Genomic DNA, 25798 nt, shown 5'->3' on the forward strand with positions numbered 1-25798 from the left:
AAGTGAAATTACTCCAAAATAAATCATGTGTAAGCCAAAAATAGTAAATGATCACCAAAATTATACCACCATTTTAAAGGAAGATTATAACCAAATATTTAAGCAAAATGAGTCCAAATAAATCATTGTTATCCCAAAAGTAGTAAATGATCACCAAAAGTAGTAAATGATCATCAAAATTATACCAGCGTTTTAATATAAAATGAAAATCAAAGTTTTTACATCTTGCTGCCCTGTTTAAGTAAACTGACTCCAAAAAAATAAGTTCGGCCTGATACAATAAGAGTTATAACATTATGGGGACCCTTTTCCTGCACTAGGGTGGAAAATTGTCTATTCTATTGCATGCCTCTAAACAGTGCGATAAGAGCGTGTTTTCGAGGGAGTGTATTGAGAAACACATTCTTCTTCTTCTTTCTCCTGCCCTGTTCCCAATTTTACTTGGGGTCGGCGCAATATGTCATTTTCTTCCATTTTCCCCTGTCACTCGTCATACTGACGCATGCATTGCAAGCCGGACACATAACTTAATATGGCATCATAAGACTTTATTTGGTAATAAGCCTACATTTTATGGCAATCACAGTGACTTATTTAGGCAAAAATAATACATTAATTTGGTCGTCAAGAGTTGGTGATCATTTACTAAATTTGGTGGTCGAATACAATTTAAAGTGAAGTCGTGACTAAAATAGCTGGTACTATTACATTTTTAGACTTTATTTTTCTGGTGTTCAGTAGATATTTCTGGTTACAAAACTTAGGGTATCAAAGCATTTTATGGTGGTCATTATATTTGTTCCCGTTTTTTATTAGATACATTTAGTAATTGGTGAATTAGGTAGTGAAAATCCATCAATTTTATGTGGGTGAATTAAATGTTTAAGAAATTAAAAAGGGGGCAAGATTTTTTATTGAGAGGTTTTTCTCGTTGCGACAGTTTCTTATTTTTACAAACTTTCATTTATCAATACTTATTTTTGAAATTGTTTTTATTTCCTTTCCCTCTGAATGGCGGGATACGGAGATAAAATGCCGTTGACTTATTTTTATGATTCATTGGTACGCATTTAGATTTAAACTACCCACATTATTGTTTATTTGCAAAACTTGAGCAATAACATGTTTGCCCATGTTTTATCTTGGGCTATTTATATGTCCAGGTAATTAAGTAAATGTAAGTAGGTGTGTATATTACTGTGCAATATTTGATTATTAATTCTTTAAAATCAAATTCGGAAATAAATGAAAACGATCGTCAGATTACATGTTCAAATTAATATATCACGAAGCCCAATAATTAAATAAATTAACTTTCAGGTTTTCCTTAAATATCCCAAAAATAAAAACAGGAAATACACAATGTTGACGAAAATACACAAAATTCCATGATGAATTAATAAACGGCATTTATTACGAAATATTAGAAACAATAATTAACAAAAACAAATAAATCCCTGTCTTCGCAGGTAAAGAATAATTTACGTAGTCCGTATTTTTTAAACTGAATTAAGTTACGAGAGCATATTGAAATCTTCGTATGACAAAAAGATGTATAGAGCTTTTAATAAATAGTCGAGCCAGTTAATTTTGTTTTGATATATGATAAAATAGAATCATCCATCTTAAAATAATAACGACTAGTTTGTGCGTCGTGGATAGGCCCATGTTACATTGGCATGAACACAGAAAAACAATCTTCGAACACCCAAAAGTCGGTTGTATTGTGAACCAACCAAGTGCATGGTGGTATAGACACCTACACCTACCTACACTTTTTTAGCTGTAAGCGAAAATAGTTCTTGCCAAATAACTTTGCATTTCTGAAGTTAGGCATTGGAAAACTCACACATACAGTAGGTGCTGTTTGGTTATTTTTTTACAATTGAGATGTTAATAGCCTGTTTCTTTCAAGTAAAGGCTGTCGATATGCTCTGTATGAAGAAACGCGCAAGGCGTCAAAGGCTAACTTCAAAAACGCAAAGATATTTGGCGAGAACTACAGTCACCAAATTCTACAATGATCCAATGACGAACCACCCTATAGTTCTCATATGTTTTTGTACTGTTAACTATTATGCATCGCTGTCTATGATACTTCTGAAGTTTTTGATCCTCAGTTCAGTCTCTTTAATGGCGTCTTTCATATCCTTGTGTATCTCACCATACGCTTTGATAGACTGGTTTGTTTCAGTGAAGATATTCTGCAGTATTTGTAGGTGAAGAATTCTGGAAAAGAAAGTAGTGATGATTAGATTGGACATCGCTTAATTTTGGTCAACTTTTCGATTAATTAATTTAAGGTGTAGCAAGCTGCGAATGGCTAGGAAATATTTATTTGTGGTTTTTTTATATTTACAATGTATTTACTAAATACAATGGATTTACTAAATACAATGGATTTACTAAATAGTTGGCTATTTATCGCCAATGTAGTAGTATCAAGTTAAACGTTTATTTTCATTTATCAGGTGCCTAACAAAAGAAATAGAGCAATAAGTAAAATTGAGCTTAGGTACTTGACTACAAAATTGAGAAAAATCAAAACAGGATGAACTTTATGATTCAATTGTCAGTTAAATAAAAGATTATATTATTCAAAGTATCAACATTGATCTTTTAAATGAGTTTTAATTATGAACAGGTCATTAGTTGTCTTAATGGTATGTTGTAACTAAATAGCACACTAAATGACACAAAGATCAGTCATTAAGAGTGATGATCATGAGCATAATTACTTATTTCTATACTATTTTGGTCTACGTACAAACTTTTCTATAATTTTCAGTAACTACACAATATTGCAGATGTCCTTAAATTACTTTTATTTTTCTTTAAGCTTGAATCTTCGGCAAGATAAGTATCCTAGGTCTTTCGTTAGATTTTACTGAAGCCTAAGAATCATCTTACTGTATCCATTAATATAATAACTTATTTATCCCATACTCACTTAGATTTCAAATCCAGAATCTTAGTCTTCAAAGTCAAAAGCTCACTGGAATCATGACTGAACTTCGTAACATCTCGGAGCCTATGGTTGAGCCACTCCATCATCAACTCCACTTTCTCACTCTCCTGCTCTTCGAGAGTACTTAGTTTCTCATCAATACTATCTTGAAGTTCCTTCTTTTCCTCACTTAGAGGTTTCTTACTGGTAGTTGATTGTTTTAAATGTTCTAGCTCTGCTGTTAATGCGGGGAGTTTTGTTTGTATTTTGTGAAGCACTGCTTGGTTGAATTCGGACTGCTCATCAAATGTTAGCTCTGCTGCTGTTTGGTGCATGAAACCTGGAAATGGAGATGATAAGTAGATTGTCATTTAATCAGGTAAGCCAGATTTTTTTAATCATTCTCTATTTATTGGAAGAATATGCCCCGAAAGATAATACAATGGAATTAAAAACAAAAAGTCATGGGAAGTCTATGTATTCATTTAAATGTATCTGTAGAACAAGAACCTTAAAAAATATTAAAATCAAACATTTTTTCAGGCCTATAAACTGTCTAGATATGTTTGTTCATACAAATTGGGGGCTCTTTCAGTATAGTTTCAGTCATAATTGCGGGTGTAACAAGCGAATTCTACCAAGTTCAAGTTTAACATAAATTTCGTTTATAAAAATCTCACCTAATACTGTAGCAGTGCTCTCATCCCCCGTACTCAGCCTGTGTAGACTAGAATAATATGAGAGGTCGCAGTCAGCAATAATCCTGTTCACTTTGCCCTTCAGTTTATCAGACAATTTATTATTTTCACTACACACTTCTCGTATTATTTCAAGCAACATGTTCTCTTGGGTCATTTTTATGTCCATACACACATTGTCTGTACTTGTTACTGAATCCATTGTATATAAATACTTTTTTAATAATGTGTTTTCTGTTAAATTCGGATTAATTCAAAGATTTCCGATATAAACAAACTGTAACCACGACAACCGTTGTTGATTTTTTTATGACAGACATTTGAATTTGAAAGCTAAAATGTTATGCCATTGACATTGACTTGACGAGAGAGCCAATCACAAAGAGTTTTAACTTATTTTTGTGTAAAATACTCAAAATAAAACTTTTTCAATTTTAAAACCATTAAAATCAATTTATCGTTAATGTTATAGATTAACGAATTACTTTTAGATTCAAAATCGGTGCATTAGGGTGCTTCCATTATGCTTTATTTCAGAACGGATACTATACCCACAAAAAAAATAGTGCACAAGTTTAATGTCAAATACTATACTGTTCTCTTTCTAATTTATGTATAAACACGCAACACTAGCGCCTTCTTTGCATATTTTTTGAATTGTTCTTACTCTTCTTACTTGTAGGTTAATAATTGAAATGTAGTATTATAGAAAAAAAAACACTTGCTAACCCAGCTTGTTCGTTGTTGTTTCTGTAATTTCGTATTAATTACGAAAAAGGGAATTACATTTTACTTACTCTAATAAAATGTGAGTGAATTCATCCTCAAAAGTCTTTGTGAAACTACAATATTGAAAATGTCGTCAGACGCGGCAGAATCGTACAAGAAATCCAAGGATTCAGATGCTGGTTCCAACAATGCTCATAACAATCAATCGGAATCTCAAAAGCCGGGGGATAATGCGGAAAGAAATAAATCGAATAAAAACTCGAACGAATCTCAGGGAAATTGTTACTGGTGAGTAACATCGCCTTCGTTGCCTAGTGTTAGCTAGATTTCAAACTTGGAAGGTGTTCCATGAATAACCTTTTTCTTATTTTTAGCGGGAAAGATAGAAATCTGAACATAGCGGAGTTGCTGTGTGCTTCTTGCAATCGATGGTTTCACGAGTCATGCATTGGTTACCAACTTGGAAAGTTGGTACCATTCATGACAAACTATTTGTTTATTTGCAAGAATTGCTCTCCAACTGGACTTGAGACTTTCAAGAAGAACCAGGCTCGTAAGTATTTGTTCTATTTGTTTTATAATATTTTTTTCATAACTAACTTTATATTTAACAAGTAACATAAGTCATTACTAAGTAAATTCAACTTGGTTTCAGTTTCACAGCCTATTTGTTGGGTGAAAGTGAAACCGCTGACAGAAGCTGAGTAATTTCACTCATACAACACAAAGTTTTTATCCAGTCTAGTCAGAAAATTATTGTTGTATTTATATTTTTGACAGTAAATTATACCCATCTAACTTACCTACCCGTGGACCTGGCATAAAAGGACGGGCTTCAGAATGTAGTGACAAAGAGGAAAAAAAACATAAGTAATTTCTTGGTCTTGGTCTTGCTTCACTATACTTTCTTGCCCACAGCGTTTCCTCAGATGTGTCTGACAGCTATCGCTAACTTGCGGCAGGAGACAGTCAAAGATGGCAGTAACAGGGTCTTGTTTAGCAAGGATCGGGAGATCATACCGTACATTGATCAGTATTGGGAAGCCATGACTACTATGCCGAGAAGGTAAGACGTTAATTTGGTTAACACTCATTAATGGCCTTACAGTTGAATGATCCAATTAGGGAATGGTTTAACCACCATTTGTTGAACAAAATGAGTTTTGTACTGAATGAAACTGCCTAAAACTCATTTTGTGAAAAAAATACAGTTAAAACATCCTTAAATTGAGCCCTTCAGTTTAAATATTGAAGTGCCATAAATAATAGTAGATGAGACCAGTTTACTGCTTTTTTGGGAACATTGTATTGCATGATACGATTATTTGCCAAATTACTTTCATATTCAGTAAAACCTGATGTACTACATACTACAATTTTTTTTTATTGGGTCTCTAACTGCCCTGAAGCCAAACTGATTAGAATTTTTTCTTACAATAATAAATAAAATGTCAGCAGGTGCTTATCTAAACTTTGAATTAAATACTCTTTCAATAGCAACGATAATACTGGCAGTCAATATTTTAAGAGGAAAAAAACAAATGAATTCATTATTTTCTGTCAATTAGCAAACATTGCACCTTGTTATTTTGTGAAGTTTCAGGTGGGAAATAAAAATAATACTAATTTATATAATCATTAAATATTCCTAATTAGTTAAATAAAATAATGTAAGATTTTCTTGAAATTACTAAATGTTGGTCCCATTTTCAGAGTAACTCAATCCTGGTATGCAACAGTGCAGCGAGCATTAATAAAGGACATCCAAGTGCTGTTTACTTACGAGGAGGACGCTAATCAAGGCCCAATGTTTGGTCTATACAATATGGAGCTCACGGCTATCAAGCCTAACTATGAGGCTATGATAAAGCAGGGTCAGCTTAAAGTTACTGATATGGGGATAGCTACCAGTAAGTGGAATTTTATTTTTGCTTCTTTGCTGTAGTTTCTCCCATTACTGAAGCCCAAACACTGGTCAGTGGGTCGTCTTTTGCTCCCCAAACGTCAGGATCCGATTTAAAGAGGTTGCATTACCTACAATTTCATTATAAAGGGCACAGATGAATTTTGAAGTTCTCGTAGGCTGCTGATATTTTAATCTGCTTTGGCTTAGTCCTGATTTCAAAATTTTAATTTTTCAAATAGAGACTATTTTATTGTAACCAGATTTTTTTTAATACACTCAGTTTTTTTTATTGATTTACCTGATTTAATTAAAACATATTTTTATATTAAATATTAACATAAAATACTCTAACATCAACTGATCAATAGCAAATCTTGTAAGACTTCAAACAAACAATAGCGCCAAGGACCATAATTAATTTAACGTGACCAATAAAATCGATTTGTTATCCTCAGGTTAACCAATTACTGTTGAATTACTCTCAGCTAGCATAATATTATTGTAGCGAAAAGGAACTCGCTCTGACAGACGCGACCTACAAACCTGACCTCAATAAAATAACGTCAAGTTAGAAATTGTTGAGTGGTATAAACACCATAATTGACCGAGTGACATATCGCTTTGGAAACGATCCAAAACACTGAAAAACGTAGACACGTAACGCGCGGTGCATACATAGAATTGTAGAGTCGACCACAAAGACATGTTATTGAATAATGACATTGTTCTTTATGCATTGGTGTATGTAAACACTAACTTCGCGACGCACACAGCGGCGGCATTAAAACACTATATTCTACGTTAGTGTGTTCGTATATTCCCCGATAAGTACACATAGGACCGTCGCGTTAGCCGCGCGATTTCTCCTCTATTGATTTTAGATTTAAATAGTTCACTTCATAATCACCTTGAACTTTATGGCTGGTGAGTTACGTCCGATTATTTTTTTCTTCTCAAATTCACTGTTACACCTCCTCGGAATGTTATGTGCATACATAATTAGTTTACACGGCTATCTGTTATCAGAATCGTAATTTGCCTTGAACAAATGTTTACTTATAAGTAGGTATGTATTGGCGACGCGTTTTTATCTCGTTAAAGTAGCGTAATGTATGGCTGGAATTATTTTTATTCCATAATATAATGATGTCGGTGGGATGTTTATGTTCGGCGCTCCACATTGTTGTGTTGTTTGTCACGTAAGACTCGGTTTTATCGGCGCGTAGGTTCGTCTAGATACGTGGACTTTATCTTATCGACTCTTGCACTAAATATATGACAAGTTTGTCAGTTAGTCCAGATATTGGTGTTGACGACATGGATAGTAAGTTGTTAAAAGTTCAATTGATTTTACTTATGTTTTAATGTCTGGTCTTTAGTACGTATGGTGTTACATCCTCTTGCATGAATAATTGTTTCCTGCAGTTATGCGATTGGTATGGCTGGCGTGGCATAATAGGAGTCTCGGTATTCGTTTCTCCAATGAGGATTTGTCCGAGATCATTGCAGTAAAACTGCATTCGTGTTAGTTATTATATGAAAGCATCTATAGCCTGTTATTAATAGTGTTTATTACCGTCTCTAAAGATATTTTTCCGTTATCGCCTCTGACGAGGAAATTGTATTCGTGACTAAACCACAAAACGTGTTTCTATACCTCTCTCGAAATAGGGTCATTTCGCCTGTTCGCGACCATCGCCCAGTTCGCGTCCATTTTGCCGATCTCCTTTAAAAAAACTTCGAAAACAAGATAATTAACACACCAATCAAACGAAAGATCATTACCGCTAATACGTTAATGTATAAGAGGCACGCACAGATAGACAAAAGTTCTGTGCGTCCAACCAATCCTTTTAGAAAAAATAATTAGTCTAGGCTCTTCAACAAGAAAGCGCAAACACGTTGAATTTTAGATAAAAATTAGTGTGCAGCGGTGTGTTTGATGGTAAGTTTTATATTGTTTTATGTGAATTTTAGGATAGATAGCTATTTCTACAGTTTAATGATGAATAAAGGTATAATGTTTTTTATGAATTTGGTAATGTTTTTTATATTTAACGAATAAAATAAGGTGGACGCGAATTACTACATCGAATTTTACAAAACTTCCACTTTGCGTCCACAATGGACGCGAACTAAAACTATCCTCTATACCAGCGTTTCCCAAACTTTGTTCTACTGTGACCCGGTAAATTTCATACTCCTCCTTCGTGACCCACTTAAGATTTTGGACCCACTGAAATAGGTATTAGCAGTGCCGATTTTAACTCTACCACCGCCCTGGGCGAGATTTCTACGGCGCCCTCCAACTGCAATTCAAACCCATAGGTACGACAAGAATTTTTTTTTTTATAGTGACCAAGTCAAAGCAAAAATTACGTAAAATGTAGCCCAATAGTACATAAGTTATTGCTGGTTGGTGAATGCAAAAACACGGGGACATAGCTTCTGACTGCGCGAGCGAAGCGAGCGCGAATTTTTTTGTTATATTTTAGAACTCAAAACAAAATTACTTAAAATGTAGCCCAAACGTACATAACTCTTTGTTGGTGCTGGCGCCTATGTATTAAAATTTTGGGACTTAAAGTAGTACCGTCCCTAAATAAGAAAGTTCATAATATGGAAACTAGAAGTTACTTTCTAATTAATAAAAGAACTTAAAAACGACGCTACCTTTTTGCCAGGGTAGACTAAAAAATTGTTGAAAAATAAAAACAACTGTAAAGTGAAGCAAGCCCGAAAATTTTTGAGTTTTGGATCACTAAAAGTCCTAAATATATATATAATAAAAGGTGACTGAAGTGAAGAAGCCGCGAGCGTAGCGAGCGCGAAAATTTTTGAGTTTTGGGACATAAAAGTAGTATTTGTTCGAGAATTTCTCCGCGGAATTAAACACAAATTCGCTTCGGCGCCTACGGAGCCCGCGGCGCCCGGGTTATTCGCACACCCTGCACCATAGGTTAAGACGGCCCTGATGCTATCCATACATTTGGATACAGTTCTTATAAGTTGCAATCTTTGATGAAATTTCAAACAAAAATAGGAGTAACATTCTGATCAAGGATTGGTAATCCGGCTATATCCGGCGCCCTGGGCCGTCGCCCAACCGCGCCCTACCCTACTATACTACTGGGTATTAGGCAAAATAAAACACATATATATTGAAAGTTTCATCCTGAGGTCTGATTCGACTTCAAGTCGGTTTCCATATATATTTTTGAGGTACACTAGTGTTGAAAACCCTGCTTCACATTTATAGGTTGTGACAAAAGGCATTAAAAATTGTATTGCTTGATTAGCTACATGAAAACGGTCGACTTTATTACGGGCTAGGACAATAATGCAATAGAAAACGTACACAGCTGCGCAGATTTTACTAATTTCGACAACACAATAGGTACTTTTTTTACACTTATTTGTTGTCGTTATTAAGAGTGGGTGTGATGCTAGATACTTACTAGAGGTACTTATTCAAAATATGGAGGCAATGCTGCGACCCGGTATTTTTTTTTCGCGACCCGGTACCGGGTCGCGACCCACCAAATGGGAAACGCTGCTCTATACTAATAAACCAAATTGCGTCCACTGTTTTCGTTAAATACTTGCTTATAAAAAATAATTAAAACATGGGTACTGTTTAATATATTAAGATTAAACAGTATTTTTTTTATTTTTTTTTTTTGTTATTTTAAATTAAAAATCAACATTATCATCATTTAAAATTCACTTTAAAAAAATAAAAATAATTTTTCTCAACATTGGTTTAAGTAACTTAAAATTAGGCAATTAATTTTGCAACTTGAAAAATAAACAGTAATCAGTTCTGTTAATTTTACCCTAAAATCACAGGGAAAGACCCGCGTTGATTATAGTAAGTTTTTGGCCATATTAAATTAACAAAACAATATAACAATTTTGTCTAAACATACAACTAAAAGAATTGTTGAGTCAATAAATTATCAGACAAGGCATATTCTTTGAATATTTTTTTTATCGATTTATTCTTCTCTCGAATATCATTTAATGCTTTCTTTAAGTCTTCTTCTGTGTATGTTGTCTTTTCCTTCTTTTTTCCTGTATCCGAAGAACTTATCTTAAATGAAATTACTTAATATATTAAGATTAAACAGTACATTTTTTTTATTGAGATATATACGTGGTTATAATTAAATTATATTTTTTTATTAAGATATATATATATATATACGTGGTTATAATTAAATTATAATTAAATATTTAAATTATAATTATAATTTAATTAGAACCACGTATATATGTTAATAAAAAAATTACTGTTTAATCTTATTTTAAGTTACTTAAACCAATGTTGAGAAGAATTATTTTTATTTTTTAAAGTGAATTTTAAATGATGATAATGTTGACTTTTAATAATTAAGTTTATTGTTAAATAAAGAAATTGATCTAATACAATCTTTCTTTATTAATTCTTAAAAAAATCACCCCTATATTCCTTTTCTAAGCTACTGGACGCGAACTGGACCATGGGTGGACGCGAATTGGATTTTGTGGACGCAAACTGGGTAAAACGCCTAATTTTGAGGTTTATCGATTTAAATAGAAAACGTAAGATATTTCTAATACAACTGAAAGTTAATCTTAAAATAGACTATATAAGGAATACATTACACAAATTTGACATGGAAATGAGTGCTGGAGCATTTTTATTATCGCCGTCAAACTTGTCAACTGCACTAAATGGTCGCCAACAGGCGAAATGACCCTAGGTAGTTGGTCTCTATTGGGGTAAATATGTACCAAATATTTCTGCTGATAACGGTTCCGTGGTTTTGAAGCAAGTCTAGATAATCTTGTTTGTGTTGAGATTTTAATGACTTTAATCTAACTGCGTTGTTCTGGTAATATTTCTGAATTAAATACACTTTAATTTAATGTCTCCAGAGTCCCCTAAGTAACATTCACTTGTCCCCCAAGGTACTATAAATAATTATCTGCGTCACAGCTTTTCTTGGAAAAACTTACCGTCTTCTGTACGCATGTCAAGCTTTTTAGCCCCGCCCCTCTGTGAACATAAAACTCTTGAATATGGTCGTCAAAGATATTTAAAACACGTCATTTCAGTGCAATTTTTTCGGGAATATTTACGTAAGTAAGAATACCGTTAATACCAGTGTACAAAGTTATTTTCGGCATTCCAAAATTTGATTTGATTAGGACTTTCTATTTTGAGGTCAGTTTTACGAAAAAATAGATAAAATACGAATGTTTAGAGCCAGGTATGTGACACAGAACAGTTAAAAAGAGACGGCGGATGACGACATTTTGCAGCAAGTGGAATGAGGTCATGACGCTCACTGTTACTGCATCATCCGCTGCAATGTCGCTACTCGTTATTATCTACGTGACCATATTCAGGATTTCAAGACAGAGTTTAACTCTCGTACTTATACTATACATATTTAACCGCCATATACGACCAAATCGTGATTTGAGTTAGATTATATAATAAAATGGGACAGACCATTTTCCCAGATTCTTTGACGACAGTCAACTTCAACAATTTTATTTGCATCTTTTCTTCTACTTTACTTTTATCTCCTTAGACAACAGTACCAGAAAATAATAGCCTAATATAATTTGAAAACTTGTAGACCCTACGCCCTACGCTAGGTACGAATCTCATTTCAAAATGGTCGTTGCCAGCCCTATCTTATTAAGTTCACACATGACAGCACTCACTTCCTTTTTGCGATACCACAACGTTTGTGGCCACTAGCGTTATTTTGCACTAATTCGAATGTAAGGTTTTTTGTTGTATTTTTAGGTGTAGCATGAAAAATTGGTTTGGATTGGTTCATCAATGCCTCTTTTTCTATATATTTCGTTGTGCCCGATTTCCAGTTCATTTTTTTTATTTTGTGTCATAGCTCCGTAGAGTATCGGCCACTAACTTAGAAATAGGGTCATCGTATCTGAGTTAGTTACGTTTCGGCATGAGGCTATTGAGATTCTCTATTTTTTTAAGGGTTAAGGTTTAATGTCCAAAAATGGCATTCCGCCCAATCTCACAATGATCGCGGGATTGCGTAAAGGACATATGCGTTTATTATTGTTGGCAAGTTAAGAGGATACTACTAGTAGAGTATGCATTTTTAGGGTTCCGTAGCCAAAATGGCAAAAACGGAACCCTTATAGTTTCGTCATGTCCGTCTGTCCGTCTGTCCGTCTGTCCGTCTGTCACAGCCGATTTACTCGGAAACTATAAGTACTACAGTGATGAAATTTGATGGGAATATGTGTTGTATGAACCGCTACAAAAATATGACACTAAATAGTAAAAAAAAGAATTGGGGGTGGGGCCCCCCATACATGTAACTGAGGGATGAAATTTTTTTTTTCGATGTACATACCCGTGTGGGGTATCAATGGAAAGGTCTTTTAAAATGATATAAAGTTTTCTAAAAAACATTTTTCTTAAAGTGAACGGTTTTTGAGATATCAGCTCTCAAAGTCGTAAAAAGTATGTCCCCCCCCCTCTATTTTTATAACTACGGGGTATAAAATTCTAAAAAAAATAGAGGTGATGCATGCTAATTAACTCTTTCAACGATTTTTGGTTTGATCAAAGTATCTCTTATAGTTTTTGAGATAGGTTGATTTAACTGTAATTTACGGAACCCTTCGTGCACGAGTCCGACTCGCACTTGGCCGGTTTTTTAATCTATCACAGATCCATCGATGAAACATTGCGTTATAATCATACATCGACGAAATCTGGTTAAAACGCGAGTTCTGGCTAATTGCAACGCCATTCATTACATGTGCGGTGGTAATTTTCGGCCAATGCAACGCCTTCGTTTTTTACACTTATGAATCATGAATATTTTACGGTGCCGACACGAGTTTATCGGGTTGCGAAGGATTAGTGTAAATAAATAGGTTTTTTTTACAAATATCTGGGCTAGAAAGAAACTACATATACTTAATGAATATAAACCGAACCCTATCGTAATTTCTCAAACTGTCAAGAGGTTAGACTAGTTAGACTACCACCAGATCTCCAATCTTCACTGGAATAAGTGAAGATTGGAGATCCAGGATTTTTTGAAAAAATAATCGTGGACCCGTAACACAATAGGCTCCAAAAGGAATAAACATGGGTCTAGATAGGAAAAGTTTCATACTCTCTTCTGCTCCACCCACAATGATATATCCCCCTCTTCCAAAATAAGCTCAGGGCTTCAGTTTTCAGCTTGTAATTAGTGGCAGGTTTGCGGCTTCCACATATGACATGAAAACTTTGTCCATCCTTTCCAGTCCCATTAGCAGGCAACGTAAAGGGCAGGCAAGGCAAGCGGCGGCCGGCAGTGGGCGGCGCGGCCGACGCCGGCGCCCCGGTCGGCAAGAAGGGCCGCACCGCTGACCTCGGCGCACTCAAGCTGCCCTCGCATGGATACCCTACTGAACATCCCTTCAATAAGGATGGATACCGGTATATACTGGCCGAACCTGATCCTCATGCGCCTTTTCGACAGGTGAGACGACAAACGAAGAATATTTCTACTATTTTTCGTTTAATATTTAAAGGATATTTAGTTTTTTATACGTACTTACATATTATTTACAGATCTCAAACTATTCTTATATTTACTTACCTAGAACTAAACAAAGTCAATTTTTTTTTATTTTCGTCAAAAGTTAAGCATTGCCTTCCAAAGTGGCAATGCGGCCAGCCTCTTGGGTACGCTCCTAGTGGGTAGCGAGTTCTTCGATGCGCTAATTCCCAAATATTTTTTTTTATCACGGATAGTGTTCCTGTCTCAAAGTTCGTCGGTAAAATAAAGAGTTCATCAGGTTCTAGTTTGACGTGAATACTGCACATTTTTATGTTGACTATTAGGCATCTTGTTTGGCTATTGTTTAGCGAGGTGTTAATAATAAACGTTTGTTAATAATATAATGTTGTGACAGTCGTGATACTGTCAATGGATACAATATTCGATTGTCATCCAAAATTCATAAACAAATATATTTGTATAGGGCAGGCTTGAACTTGTTTCTTATTGGTTGTGTTTTATATAGGGTTGAGGCTTGAATCATCTGAGCTATTATTTCAAAGATATTTTTTAATCTTAGAAAGGAACCACTTTTTAGTTAAAGTTTACCACATGCTATAAAAACTATGACTTGCTCTAGGAGTTCGATGAAAGCAACGAGTGGAGTGGCAAGCCGATCCCCGGCTGGTTATACCGGTCGCTATGTCCCGGCATAGTGCTGCTAGCTCTACACGACAGGGCTCCTCAACTCAAGATATCTGAGGACAGGTTGGCGGTTACCGGCGATAAGGGGTACTGCATGGTGCGGGCTACGCATGGTGAGTTATACAAGTATATAAAAGCACATAAATCATTTTAAGATATTAGAGGGTGACGTCCTACCCTTCGGTCCTACATTTAATATTAAAACACATTTCGAGACGTCACACAGGCGTTCCGCCGCGCCTACCCCATAGCTTGCCTCTAGAACACCTTCGAACACTTAAATACCATTGGAACACTGTCTCGTAGTAAGCGCATTGGATATGCGCTGGTAGAGAGCCGATGCTGCGCTCCATGTGTGCCACCAATTGTCTGCCTTGCTTTCAGTCTTTGCTCGGTAGTTATTTACGAGCCGCCATTAAATTTGGTTTCTGTAGCATCTATAATTTTTGTGTCAGGTGTATGCCGCGGCAGCTGGTACTGGGAAGCGTGCGTGGAGGAACTACCTGAAGGTGCAGCAGCTCGGCTAGGCTGGGCGAGGAGAGTGGCCAACCTGCAGGCGCCGCTCGGGTACGACAAGTTCGGATACAGCTGGCGCAGTCGGAAGGGGACAAGGTACGTAGTACATGGTAGGCTGCTTGTTGGTAGTAAAGAAACTATACCCAAACTATCAAAATTAGGTATATTGAATAACTAGCTTCTGCCAGCGGCGTTACCCGCATTCCGTGGGAACTACTGCCCGTCCGGAATAAAAAGTAGCCTATAGCCTTCCTTGAAAAATGGACCATCTAATCTAACACTAAAATAATCTTCCAAATCGGACGAGAAGTTCCTGAGATTGGCGGGTTCAAGCAAACAAAAAAACACTTTTCACTACTTTTCAGCTTTATAATATCAGTATAGAATAGATATGTCCTCATTTCTGAAATCAATATATATTCCAGGTTCCACGAGTCTAAAGGCAAGCACTACAGCAACGGTTATGGCGAGGGCGACACATTAGGTTTTCTCGTCGTGTTGCCAGAGAGCGCCACTACTAAGTACACACCCAATACGTATAAAGATAGGGTAAGTGTAGATATTTTATTTACCGAAGTTTTAACTGCATTCTTGTATTCCAAATCAACTTTTATAGATGTAAAAGGCCATTGATGAAGATGTGGTATTTAGAATGGTACTAGCCTATTTGTCTCTATATCAAATTCTGGCTAATTTGGTGAATCTGTTTTACCGCGACAGTGTAAAATACACAGCAATGCAATTAAAACAATCTCAAAATCTTATTAATTAATTAGAGAATTTACAAAAATAAATTGATTTTCATTATTAAATAATTCTCACTCTATTTTCCAGCCACTAGTAAAATTCAAGAGTCACCTCTACTACGAAGATAAAGACAACATACAAGAATCTCTAAACAATCTCAAACCTCTGCCAGGCAGTAAGATATACTTCTTCAAGAACGGCGAGTGTCAGGGCGAGGCGTTTGTAGATATCTACGAAGGCTGCTACTATCCTACTGTGTCGTTACATAAGAATATCACTGTTAGTGTTAACTTTGGACCTAACTTCAAGTATCCGCCGTCTGCAGAGTATAAGTATAGACCGGTGAGTGTTTTACATACTAATATTTCTTGTAAAAAATATTTCATAAATACACATATACAGTCATGGACACATAATTAAAGACACTGTTGGAATCTTAAATTGCTGCCGCATTTCATCTGTATTTCTTTTTTCTGATTGCTACTGGAACTTTATTTTCTATTTTAAAATATTTAAGAGGGCATTGTAAAATATTAAAACTAAAGACTATCTTCAGTGATCCTTCGCGACAAGTTTTTTTTTCGCTTTATCCAAATCTCGAGCGGTATGAACCATAACGTGGCCTGGCCATATAATTAAAGACACTCCATTTGCTCAGAGGAAGAAATGCAAATTATTAATATTATTGATGGTACTTTTCTATAAGAACATTCCCTACACTGTAACTAAGCATACTAATGAGTACTAATATTTGGTTTATTTCCTTTTACCTCAATGACAGCACGACATCCCTAAGCGTGCAAGTGGTCAGTTTTGTTTTAAGTCGCTACGGGAATTTTTTTCCATGCTTCATAAAAATCTGTGTAAAATTGATCAATGTTTCATGTATGACTTATCGCCATTGTGTTTTCTGGCCGATCACCAGTTTTTTTTTCTATTAAATTTGCGATGGGCCAAACCAAAACCGTCATAAGTTGCTCGATCAAAGAGTCCTTTTTACTACTCTTACAGTGTTTTTCAGAATTTTTCTAATTTGGAAAGCGCTAAGGACCGGTAAATTATGCTTAGCATATAACAAAATGCTATTTCTAAAATATTATAGTACTTGAATTCGCCTATTTTTAATAATATCTTTCTAAAAGATCACCACACCAAGTAGTGGAGAGAAGCCCCACACTATTACTTTTTCGCCTCCTATGTTTGAGAACTTATTCTTAGTGTATTTTGGTTCCATCTCATGTTTTGGAGGCGACTAATTTCGATACATTATTTTAGAATTATTCGTATCCCTTTGTTTAGTGAAAAAAAAATACATTTTTGAACACTTGTTAACTGCACTGCACCTTTCACATTTGATAGAAATAGCCAACTACAGTATGGACACGCGGTGCTTTTCCAAAAGTAACATCTTCCGATACCCATGCCTTACAGCTTTTCCCGACCCGGTTGTAGTCTAAAAGTTCTGCAGACACAATTGTCGTCCTTTTAGCATCAGATGACTCCCAAAAAAACCAGTACCGAATCATGTAAATGGTTCACTATTTGCCTATAGCGCCGCCTTAAAGTCTGTTTGCGGACAAGTTTTCCTTGGGGTCGGTTTTGAGTTGTTCTCAAACCATGCCTTTTTTAGTGCCATTGATAAGAAATCTTTAATAATAAATTTATTACCATGTCCTTGCTATAGATCAAGTGGTATGAATAAATCCGTATGTCAAAATATAATATTAAAAAGCCTAAAACATTTTACTTACCAGAATTTTTGTTCTAGTCTTATTGATAGGACTAAAATGAAAATTTTTAATGAAATAAACCTAAATTATTACCTAATTCGAGTTTTCACAAGTATTTTACTCACTTCTAAAAAAAAGTATGGCAACTATTTGTATCTTTCGTTTTTTTTTCTTAACTGGGCTTTAACTGTCTTTAATTAGCTGACCAGCCAAGTATCAGCTACAAAAGTTAGTGTTCATTTCCCATAGAGCTTTATATCTAAAGTATTAAAGAAAGAAAATATTTTTTGTCCTTAATTTAAAGAATACAATGTAATGTTTGTTTTAATAATTATTACACTACAGTTTGTACCGTGCTTAAGCTCATGTCAGTACCATAACTATTTATTTCACTTCGAGTCGGCGGGTGTCTTTAATTATGTGTCCATGACTGTATATTCTAAATGGATCATCCACCGCCGCAGTAGTAATCTGGCGGATTATCTTAACTTGCATAGTTCAGATACTCTGTGTCCAAACAACTGTGTTAATTTACAAACAACTATGCATGGTTAGTACTTGTTACCGGTGGATTAACGATTTCTAAAGATGAAAAGAATCGAGAAGTATAAGTATACTTCTCGATTTTGAGAAGAAAGGGAAGGATTTTTGAGTATATATTCTATACCCCTAAATGTTTTGCAAAATTAAGATCCTGCTGTTCAGATAGATGATTTTAATCATTTTGTTTGTTACACAGATGTCAGAGAAAGCAGAAGAAGCGATTTGTGAACAAACCATGGCAGATTTACTCTACTTAACAGAAAACGAGGGCAAACTACGGCTAGACAACTTTAACCTCTGATACAACTAACACCGTTCTCTAAGCGGTGTGAAACGTATGAATGGATCGAGTGCAGTGTACCAAGTATTTGCATCAGTGATCAAAGACTATTTGAAAACTCTGTACAACAGTGGACTGTAAAAAACTATAGGAAACAATATAAATATATAATAATCAAGATTATATAAATAAATAGCAATGTCAAAAGCTAATTAGCTTTTTGATTAATTAATCAGTGTAAATTCTATGTCTACTAAATAGTAGTGTATTCAATCTCAAAATGTAAATCAAGTTTTTAACAATTTGGAACTTCAATCATTTTAAAAATTGTGAAGTAATTATGTAGATCTAAATCAACAAATGTATAATATGACATGATTATAATCAGATTTCTGTAAAATATCAAAATGGATCCACTTGCCAGGTTTGGTGATAGTACAGCTACTGTTAATGGAGACAGCTCACGACAGCTTCATGCTTCATTTTTTACACTAGCTAGGGAAATAACTGTGGGCTGATATCAACACGGCAAATCAAACTAAAGCTCAAACTCAAAAACGTTTAGTCAAATGAGGCTGATAAATCATCTCTTTTCGAAAGTCAAAAACAAAAGACAGAAACAAAGAAGAATACAAAAACAAAACGCCCTTCACTACTTCCTATGTTTTTGCTGGGATGAAGTGGTGCAACAAACTCCCCAGCAACTTATGTCTGTCTATTGGTTGGAAGAACCAGAATTTTGAACGAGTCAAATACCAATATCATTATCACATGATAATATTATATAAAATTAAAATAAAACAAACTTGACAACGCGCGGCTCGCGACATTCGCATATCTTTGAAATAACTTTCTATGTTACCTTGTTGATACTGTTGTCGAAACTTGAAATGGCCGCGCGATGTATCACTCCGAACGGTAGCTGAGCGCATTTACTGTAGAACTACGAATTATCTGGTAAACGGAATTATTACTGAGATACAATTGTATAAAATAAATCTATCAAAGTGCATGCTGTACAGTTTTCAAATATCATTGTTGTTCATTGAAATTGTGTGTAGAATTGAGAATATGAATCTTCATAGTGTTAAGGTAAGAATACATTACTGTATTGAGTATTATGAGAATGATTTGTGTATTACATATTGTTCTGCTGAAAGAAAAAGTCCAACTAGATTGTTAAGATGTGGTGTAAGAATAAAGCTTTTATTGAAAATTCATTTTGGTACTTTTATTATGAAGTTTCATCGTCCATGCATTCTCTTAATAAGACAAGCTTTTTTACCGATGAGAACATCAGAACTGTGTTCAATAAAGTACTAGATGATCCCTTGTCTAGGCTCTTGACTGTGTGCCAAATTTCATCTAAATCAGTTCAGTAGTTTTGACTGAATTTTCATGTTAATTTTTATAAAATTATGTTGCATGGATGCAATGGACGGATCCATGCTGTGACATAGAGCTTATAGAGTTCTCTTATTGGAAAAACATTTAAAATAATTTCAATTATGTACTAAATAATGTAATTTATTACTAGATGTAACAGCCACAAATTAAATAACTATACTGTATTCGAGTCTACTTTCCAAATCCACCTTTACAGTTTGGGCTGCTTTCCACAACTTTGTCACTGTTTTCCCATTGCTCAGGAGTTTTGGCTACAATGGATAGTGCATGGACACCACTCTGCAGCTCATCTTTTAGTAGGTCGTTCACTAAGCGATGTCTCTGAAATAAACAATTTGTTCTTTTTAGAAGTTATAAGAATCTATCAGTACTACTTCCTAGCTAATCATAGAAAATGGAACAACATTGAGCCCTCTTGCCCCATCACGGCTGCACAGCACAACCACCAGCCAACATCTGCAGCTTGGCCTTCACACAAACAGAGTAACTTTTTGTACGGTTACTTATCTATCTTACTACATTGTTTTATTATTTGTTTTCTGTATGGTAAGTCTTTCGAGAGGGTTCGTCTAGCTATACAATAAATCCAGTTAGTACCTTAATTAACGGCAATCCCTCAAATTTATCGGAAACAACGACTACTTTGAAGTGCGTCTCCGCTCCTTTGGGCACGTTATGCATATAGGACTCGTTGATGACATCCAAATGTTTAGCTTCCAGGGACTGTAGCAATTTGCTTCTTATTGTACTCTCCACCACCCCAGACATGGCAGACATATTTCTGTGGATCCGGTGTACACCTGAAACTTAGAAATTTTACAATGCCTCCAAGAAACTAGAACTTTCCCGTTTGTTTCACAATTTATAACCTCAATTGTCTTACCCGGTCTCAATAAGATACTCATAGATTTAATTGTATTTTTGTGACGATCTTCCTATCTATAACTTAATCAATTGACACGTTTATTGCGTATATTATATCCTCGCGAAAATAAAGACGTAAATATTATTTTTTCCGAACAGCTGTAACAACAAACGAAATGTCACTTTGACAAGTGACAAATATTTGAATTTGACATAGTTCTTGCGTTCTGAAAAAGGTTTTGAACTTATAAAATGAAAAATAGGGAATATAGTAAAAAGTTTGAGCCTGTGTTTCTCTATATTATTATTTGCAATAATATGCAGAGGCAACCTTCAGGAGTCACAGTTGATTATCAAGCAAGTAGCAAAAGCTGACGCTGAGTTGGAGCAGAAACAATAACGGCAGTGGAAACCGGTGAGGAAAAAGATTTTCATTGTTTTTCGCTAGTTCAATTACAACGAGACGTGAAAAAGAGCTTATTTAGTTAGCCCATTTTCAATAAACGGTTTTAAGTTAGGGTTATATTCACTTCGATTTGCGAAGCTTGTGGTCTTAGGCCAGTTGTGCTCTTTAATCATTCTGGGAGTTTAAGTATAGAAGAATACATCCCCGGTGAGCATCAGACAGCGGCACTCGCCTATCTTCGCCTATGCCTAGGTATAACTTAAGGATGGTTTTGGATCACCCACCCACCACACGCCGATAAGGGTGCTCTGCAGCCCATTAATTAGGCAGAGTAAACAAATAGATAGCTATTGCCGAAAGTTTTATAAAAGACAAACAAACAAAAACCCGAACCTGCCAAAAACGTGATCACGGAAGCAATTACCACGTTCATGAAAATTTATTGTTATTTGTTTATCAAGCTAATTGCGCCCGAATACAAACAACAACTAAACGCAATAACAGCGGTAAAAGGAAATATCAAATAAAAGTTTATGCGTATTTCGAACAAAACTATAGGTAGGCAGTTATAAATCGTCCCCACCGTCGAAATAATAACTTGCTCTAGATTTTTTATTGGATTTGATGGATTGATTTTTCATTGGATATTGGTAGTGAGTTTGTTTTCGCACTCCCCCATTCCTATTCGAGTGATACATCGTGCCATCAAATAATATCCGCTTTTCTTTTTCACTTTTGTTGTGTCACAGATTTTGTTATAGGTAAATAATGTTATGTTTGTGAATGAAAATTTTTATATTGTTTGTTTTATACAAATATTTCGTCTTTATACTTATTCGTATAAAAATAGAGAATGATTTAATCATCAAAATAGGAATGTAAATAGAGCTTCAGGTTCTAATAAATGTCACAATAACATTTATTAATGCGACGTAACATTATTTAGCATTATTTATTATGAAACATAAGATAAGATAGGGGAGGTGTTCTTCTAATGAGATTATAGGATTTAATGCAGCAACCCCTTTGGTAATAAACATAACAGAAGCGTATCAGTCTTGTAACGTAGACAGACGGATTATCACGCATATAAGTAGATACCTATAGCTTAGTTTAAATAGGTATCTACGCATTTAGCACATTTTACTCAGTATTTACCTAACTATTATGAAGATGGAAACACAAAAAATATAGAAGTAGGTGGTTAATGTAAACTCTACAAATATTGCAGTTGCCAGGTCATCGGCATTAATAAGCGAACCTCCTTTCGTACGTCGAATAAAAACAAAACCTAGATAAGCAACTAGCTAGCGTTGAAAATTCGAAGAAATAAAAATCTTTTAACGCGATCCGTTCCTTACAACAATTATAACACTAGTTAATATCGCTCACGAAGGCTTGGAGTTCGTGCTATTGCGCTTTTAACGCTGTTGCTTATCGACTTGAGATCTCCGTGGTGCCCCACTGCAGCAAAACTAATGTTTATACCCGGCAACACTGGCTTCAAATGTTACAATATCATACTATTATTACAGACCCGTTTTACAGCCGAATCGTTAATGCGATTACGTGAAAATTTTGTTGCGTGGTTTAACTTTGTACTTTAGTTAATTTTGGACCTTTGTGAGGTTGTTGACCTCGGATATTAACGGGCTAATTTATATCGCGTTTACCCTTGTATACGTAAAATAAGCTAGTTTCTACCTAATTACTGGAAAATGACTTGATTCGCAGATCGTTGTTGTTTTCCTACGCTAACCGTCACGCGAACAAAAAAGTATTGTAAACAACACTAACCAAGCGAATAGACTTTACAACAATGATATTCACTCGTGTAACCAAACATAATATCCCATTATTAACACCATATAAGTCCCACATTTGCGGATTATCGCGATCTCCCCTTTATCCTTTACAATGGCGGCCCATCGGCCCTCGAGTTTTTGCTTCCCGCGTTTTCTTAGGCACTCCTTCCACCACTTACCCATCAAATGCCATTGAGGCTATTAACACTTCCCCCTTTAATAAAAAACATTAATGATGGGAAATGCCTGCAGCTGAATAAAACGGTTTTAAGCAAGCGTTTAGTTAACTTTAGAGTTAGGGGAATATCTTTGGTTTATGATGCTTGAGTTTTGAAGGCGAATAAATTGCTCTATGGTTTTTTGTTTGAGGATTTCGGTTTTACGTTGCGTGAGAATTAATAATAGTGCAATGGTTATTTAATTATAGTTTAGTAAAACTGTTTCATGTCCCAAATAAGGTTTTATTCCGTTTGTCAACAATAGTATTATTTTTTACTACAAAGAATAAGATACAACAGAACAATATTATGAATATCATGCTTGTTCTATTTGCATTTACAAGTAAAAACAGCTACTGAACAGTGAATAAGTTTTCACTCAATCGCATGATGGGACGCATAACGATAATAAATGTCGTGTAGTTTATTTGTAAACTAGGTAATATAATCTGTTATCCAATCAGAATTTTATATCGTCCGCTAACGTACCATGGGCGATGCACTGTGCGTTTAATGTACCGTAGGGCCATTGCAAAAGAACTCAGTATTCTTTTTTGAAAGATAAATTACGAGTCATATGGACTACTGAAAACTAAAATACTGAAAAGTGGATAAAATTACATGACAACATTTACATCTAAAGCTGAAGAGTTTGTTCGTTTGCTTGAACGCGCTGATCTAAGTAGCAATTAGACCTTATTTTACTGTTACATAGACTCATTTATTGAGAAAGGCTACTTTTTACTTGGTTAGTTTGTTGGCGGAAGCAAGTAAAAATAAAATAATATTCCTCAATACCGTTTTACAGCAATATCTCTATTACAATTACACCAGTTCACTCCAAATAATTTTACCAGGACTAACATTGATCTACTGTATATCGTATCCTGCGGTATTGGCATCGCATATGTATGCATTGTGGCACCATTGCTCGTCAGGTAACTGGCAATTAATATTAACTGCATTGTACCGAACATACAATGTTTTACGCCGGCCTGCCATGCGGATTGTACCAATCGGGACATTTCCGGGTTCATTTAAAAGAGTATTGTTGTTTATTTTGGCTTGATTGTGTGTTCATTAAAAAGAATACAAAGATTACATATTTTCAATCCTCAATGGAAAGCAGCTAATTTGAATTCCCGACCACAGCTATGTGGAGCGCTTAGTCAGTGCTACTTTCGACGAGATATCACGTATAGCAACAGAAGAAACTACTATCAAACAAACTCGTGTAACAGAGTCTCGGAGTCGAGCGGTCGTGACGTTTGACGCCGATGTCTTCCGGCACTCGGGGTTGCCATACAGAATAATAATATTAATGACAGAATTAACTTCGCTTGAACTTTATTCTAATCTTCCTGTTTCAGATCACGTGTGGTAATCAGATTTTAAATAGCTCTCTTAAGGAAGGTTCTGTTGAAATGTTCTATTTGTTTTCTTGGAGTTTTCGGTATGTTGGAGAATAACGTAGAATATGTCAAGTTATACCTACACGTAGCCATGCTTTTCCTGTGTTTACCTTACCTCAATGACTCTCGTATCACAGAATAGACAGGCAGCAATTGTTTGTAATACAAACCATTCGATAATTATTCGAGGGTTATAGCAAAGGCCCAATGGCCGGGATGTGTGCCACACTGACTTCTAGGCATTGCTACTGTTACATTCAATGTTCACGGTACATACAATGGCAGCCATTCATTAGAATGCTGCAATTGATCTAGGAACGGAATACATTGTAGATATGTCTGGTTTAATGGCTTGAATCGCTAGCTGGCCGCAAGTAAACGATGTGGCTTTCCTACGTGCGTAACATAACTTCGAGCTTGTTTCCTTTAAGATCAGGGAGACTTATTTGTAACACAAATATGTCACACACAAATCTAGACATTCGGCTGTTGACTTTTAAGGACTTACACAGTAATGGAACTCGAAAGTCACGATGAGTGATCATCATTTGATATTTGAATCATTCAATCAAAGAGGATAGCTGTCATTTTTTTTAACTTATCCTATAATGATTTCCATTTCACTTAAGCATTTGTGTTATAAAATCAAATTATCTATCACGCTGAAAGAAACCTACTAAAAATGTAGTTATCAATTTTAGTAGGTAATAGTTTTTATTCTAAAACATAGCAACACCATCCCCATTATATATTCCCACAGCTGCGGCGTCGCAATGGTAGAATGACACCCGGATATTGGCAACACAACACACACTCTTTGCTAGCCAGTCGGTTGACATGCTTTCATGTTACTAGATATGATCTACTTGTCTTGGCCGAGTTACACTGTTTTTTATGCTAGATATAGGATTTCTGTTTAGATCGTCTTTAGATATTGATAGCATCTTAACGGTATCTTTAGCTAATCTGTATTGAGATAGAACTTAGTTACTGAAGTTTGTAGGTATTCTATTGAAAACTCAAGAGGGCTTTTCCAGATTGAAAGTTTCGCTATTGGTACTAAATGATCTAAAAAGAGACAAGAGGTATTCGTTGCTATTATGGGATAGATATAGGCATAAATTCTTTATTATGAACACCAGACCTACCTACATTAAGACAACTAAAATATTTTTTAAAAGTTCAGGTGACACTATGGGATAATTTTCTATTTGAATCAATTTTAGGAGTGTTCTGAAGTGATTTTTAACCGACGTTTTATTTATTTTTCTCAATTCGGAGTTTTGTATTTTGAGACGAAATAGAAAGCAATCCCCGCCCGTTATGCCTTAATATCAGTAAATGGAATGA

General features: G+C 35.2%; 3 protein-coding genes across 6 annotated transcripts; 1 reads left to right on the forward strand and 2 right to left on the reverse strand.

The window, feature by feature from the left end:
* Positions 1 to 1384: 1384 nt before the first annotated feature.
* Positions 1385 to 3983, reverse strand: LOC110378018 (uncharacterized). Its single transcript, XM_021337093.3, has 3 exons — positions 3628 to 3983; positions 2951 to 3287; positions 1385 to 2229 (listed from the first exon to the last, which is right to left on the reverse strand). The coding sequence occupies exons 1-3, from the start codon at positions 3845 to 3847 to the stop codon at positions 2076 to 2078; spliced, it is 711 nt and encodes a 236-aa protein (XP_021192768.3). The 5' UTR covers positions 3848 to 3983; the 3' UTR covers positions 1385 to 2075.
* Positions 3984 to 4344: 361 nt separating this feature from the next.
* On the forward strand, positions 4345 to 19556 carry LOC110378020 (set1/Ash2 histone methyltransferase complex subunit ASH2). 3 transcript variants are annotated; one of them, XM_049838585.2, is made up of 10 exons: positions 4345 to 4662; positions 4749 to 4927; positions 5293 to 5440; positions 6088 to 6284; positions 13577 to 13794; positions 14456 to 14633; positions 14976 to 15132; positions 15462 to 15585; positions 15871 to 16125; positions 18253 to 19556. In XM_049838585.2, exons 1-10 carry the CDS (start codon positions 4502 to 4504, stop codon positions 18355 to 18357), a joined length of 1722 nt encoding a protein of 573 aa, XP_049694542.2. In that variant the 5' UTR covers positions 4345 to 4501; the 3' UTR covers positions 18358 to 19556. The 3 variants fall into 3 exon arrangements, with proteins under 3 accessions (XP_049694542.2, XP_049694544.2, XP_049694543.2); XM_049838587.2 differs by lacking the exons at positions 4345 to 4662; positions 4749 to 4927; positions 5293 to 5440; positions 6088 to 6284 and adding an exon at positions 6873 to 7204; XM_049838586.2 differs by lacking the exons at positions 4345 to 4662; positions 4749 to 4927; positions 5293 to 5440; positions 6088 to 6284 and adding an exon at positions 7405 to 7604.
* A 287-nt stretch (positions 19557 to 19843) lies between these two features.
* Positions 19844 to 20787, reverse strand: LOC110378019 (bolA-like protein DDB_G0274169). Of its 2 annotated transcripts, none has more exons than XM_021337094.3 (3): positions 20627 to 20787; positions 20341 to 20549; positions 19844 to 20064 (listed from the first exon to the last, which is right to left on the reverse strand). In XM_021337094.3, the coding sequence occupies exons 1-3, from the start codon at positions 20646 to 20648 to the stop codon at positions 19915 to 19917; spliced, it is 381 nt and encodes a 126-aa protein (XP_021192769.2). In that variant the 5' UTR covers positions 20649 to 20787; the 3' UTR covers positions 19844 to 19914. The 2 variants fall into 2 exon arrangements, with proteins under 2 accessions (XP_021192769.2, XP_021192770.2); XM_021337095.3 differs by having other exon boundaries at positions 20341 to 20543; positions 20627 to 20785.
* Between the last annotated feature and the right edge of the window lie 5011 nt (positions 20788 to 25798).

The sequence above is a fragment of the Helicoverpa armigera genome, chromosome 12 (genome assembly GCF_030705265.1).
Source record: "Helicoverpa armigera isolate CAAS_96S chromosome 12, ASM3070526v1, whole genome shotgun sequence".
NCBI lineage: Eukaryota > Metazoa > Arthropoda > Insecta > Lepidoptera > Noctuidae > Helicoverpa > Helicoverpa armigera.

Bases quoted from the DNA above. Each gene is read 5' to 3' on its own strand.
- LOC110378018 (XM_021337093.3), bottom strand. From the start codon at position 3,847: ATGGATTCAGTAACAAGTACAGACAATGTGTGTATGGACATAAAAATG. The intron at 3,288-3,627 runs GTGAGATTTTTA...CTCCATTTCCAG, and splicing joins GAGCACTGCTACAGTATTAG to GTTTCATGCACCAAACAGCA. The intron at 2,230-2,950 runs GTGAGTATGGGA...TTTCTTTTCCAG, and splicing joins ATTCTGGATTTGAAATCTAA to AATTCTTCACCTACAAATAC.
- LOC110378019 (XM_021337094.3), bottom strand. From the start codon at position 20,648: ATGAGTATCTTATTGAGACCGG. The intron at 20,550-20,626 runs GTAAGACAATTG...AAAATTTCTAAG, and splicing joins GAGTATCTTATTGAGACCGG to TTTCAGGTGTACACCGGATC. The intron at 20,065-20,340 runs GTACTAACTGGA...TGTTTATTTCAG, and splicing joins AGGGATTGCCGTTAATTAAG to AGACATCGCTTAGTGAACGA.
- LOC110378020 (XM_049838585.2), top strand. From the start codon at position 4,502: ATGTCGTCAGACGCGGCAGAATCGTACAAGAAATCCAAGGATTCAGAT. The intron at 13,795-14,455 runs GTGAGACGACAA...GACTTGCTCTAG, and splicing joins CTCATGCGCCTTTTCGACAG to GAGTTCGATGAAAGCAACGA. The intron at 14,634-14,975 runs GTGAGTTATACA...TTTTTGTGTCAG, and splicing joins CATGGTGCGGGCTACGCATG to GTGTATGCCGCGGCAGCTGG.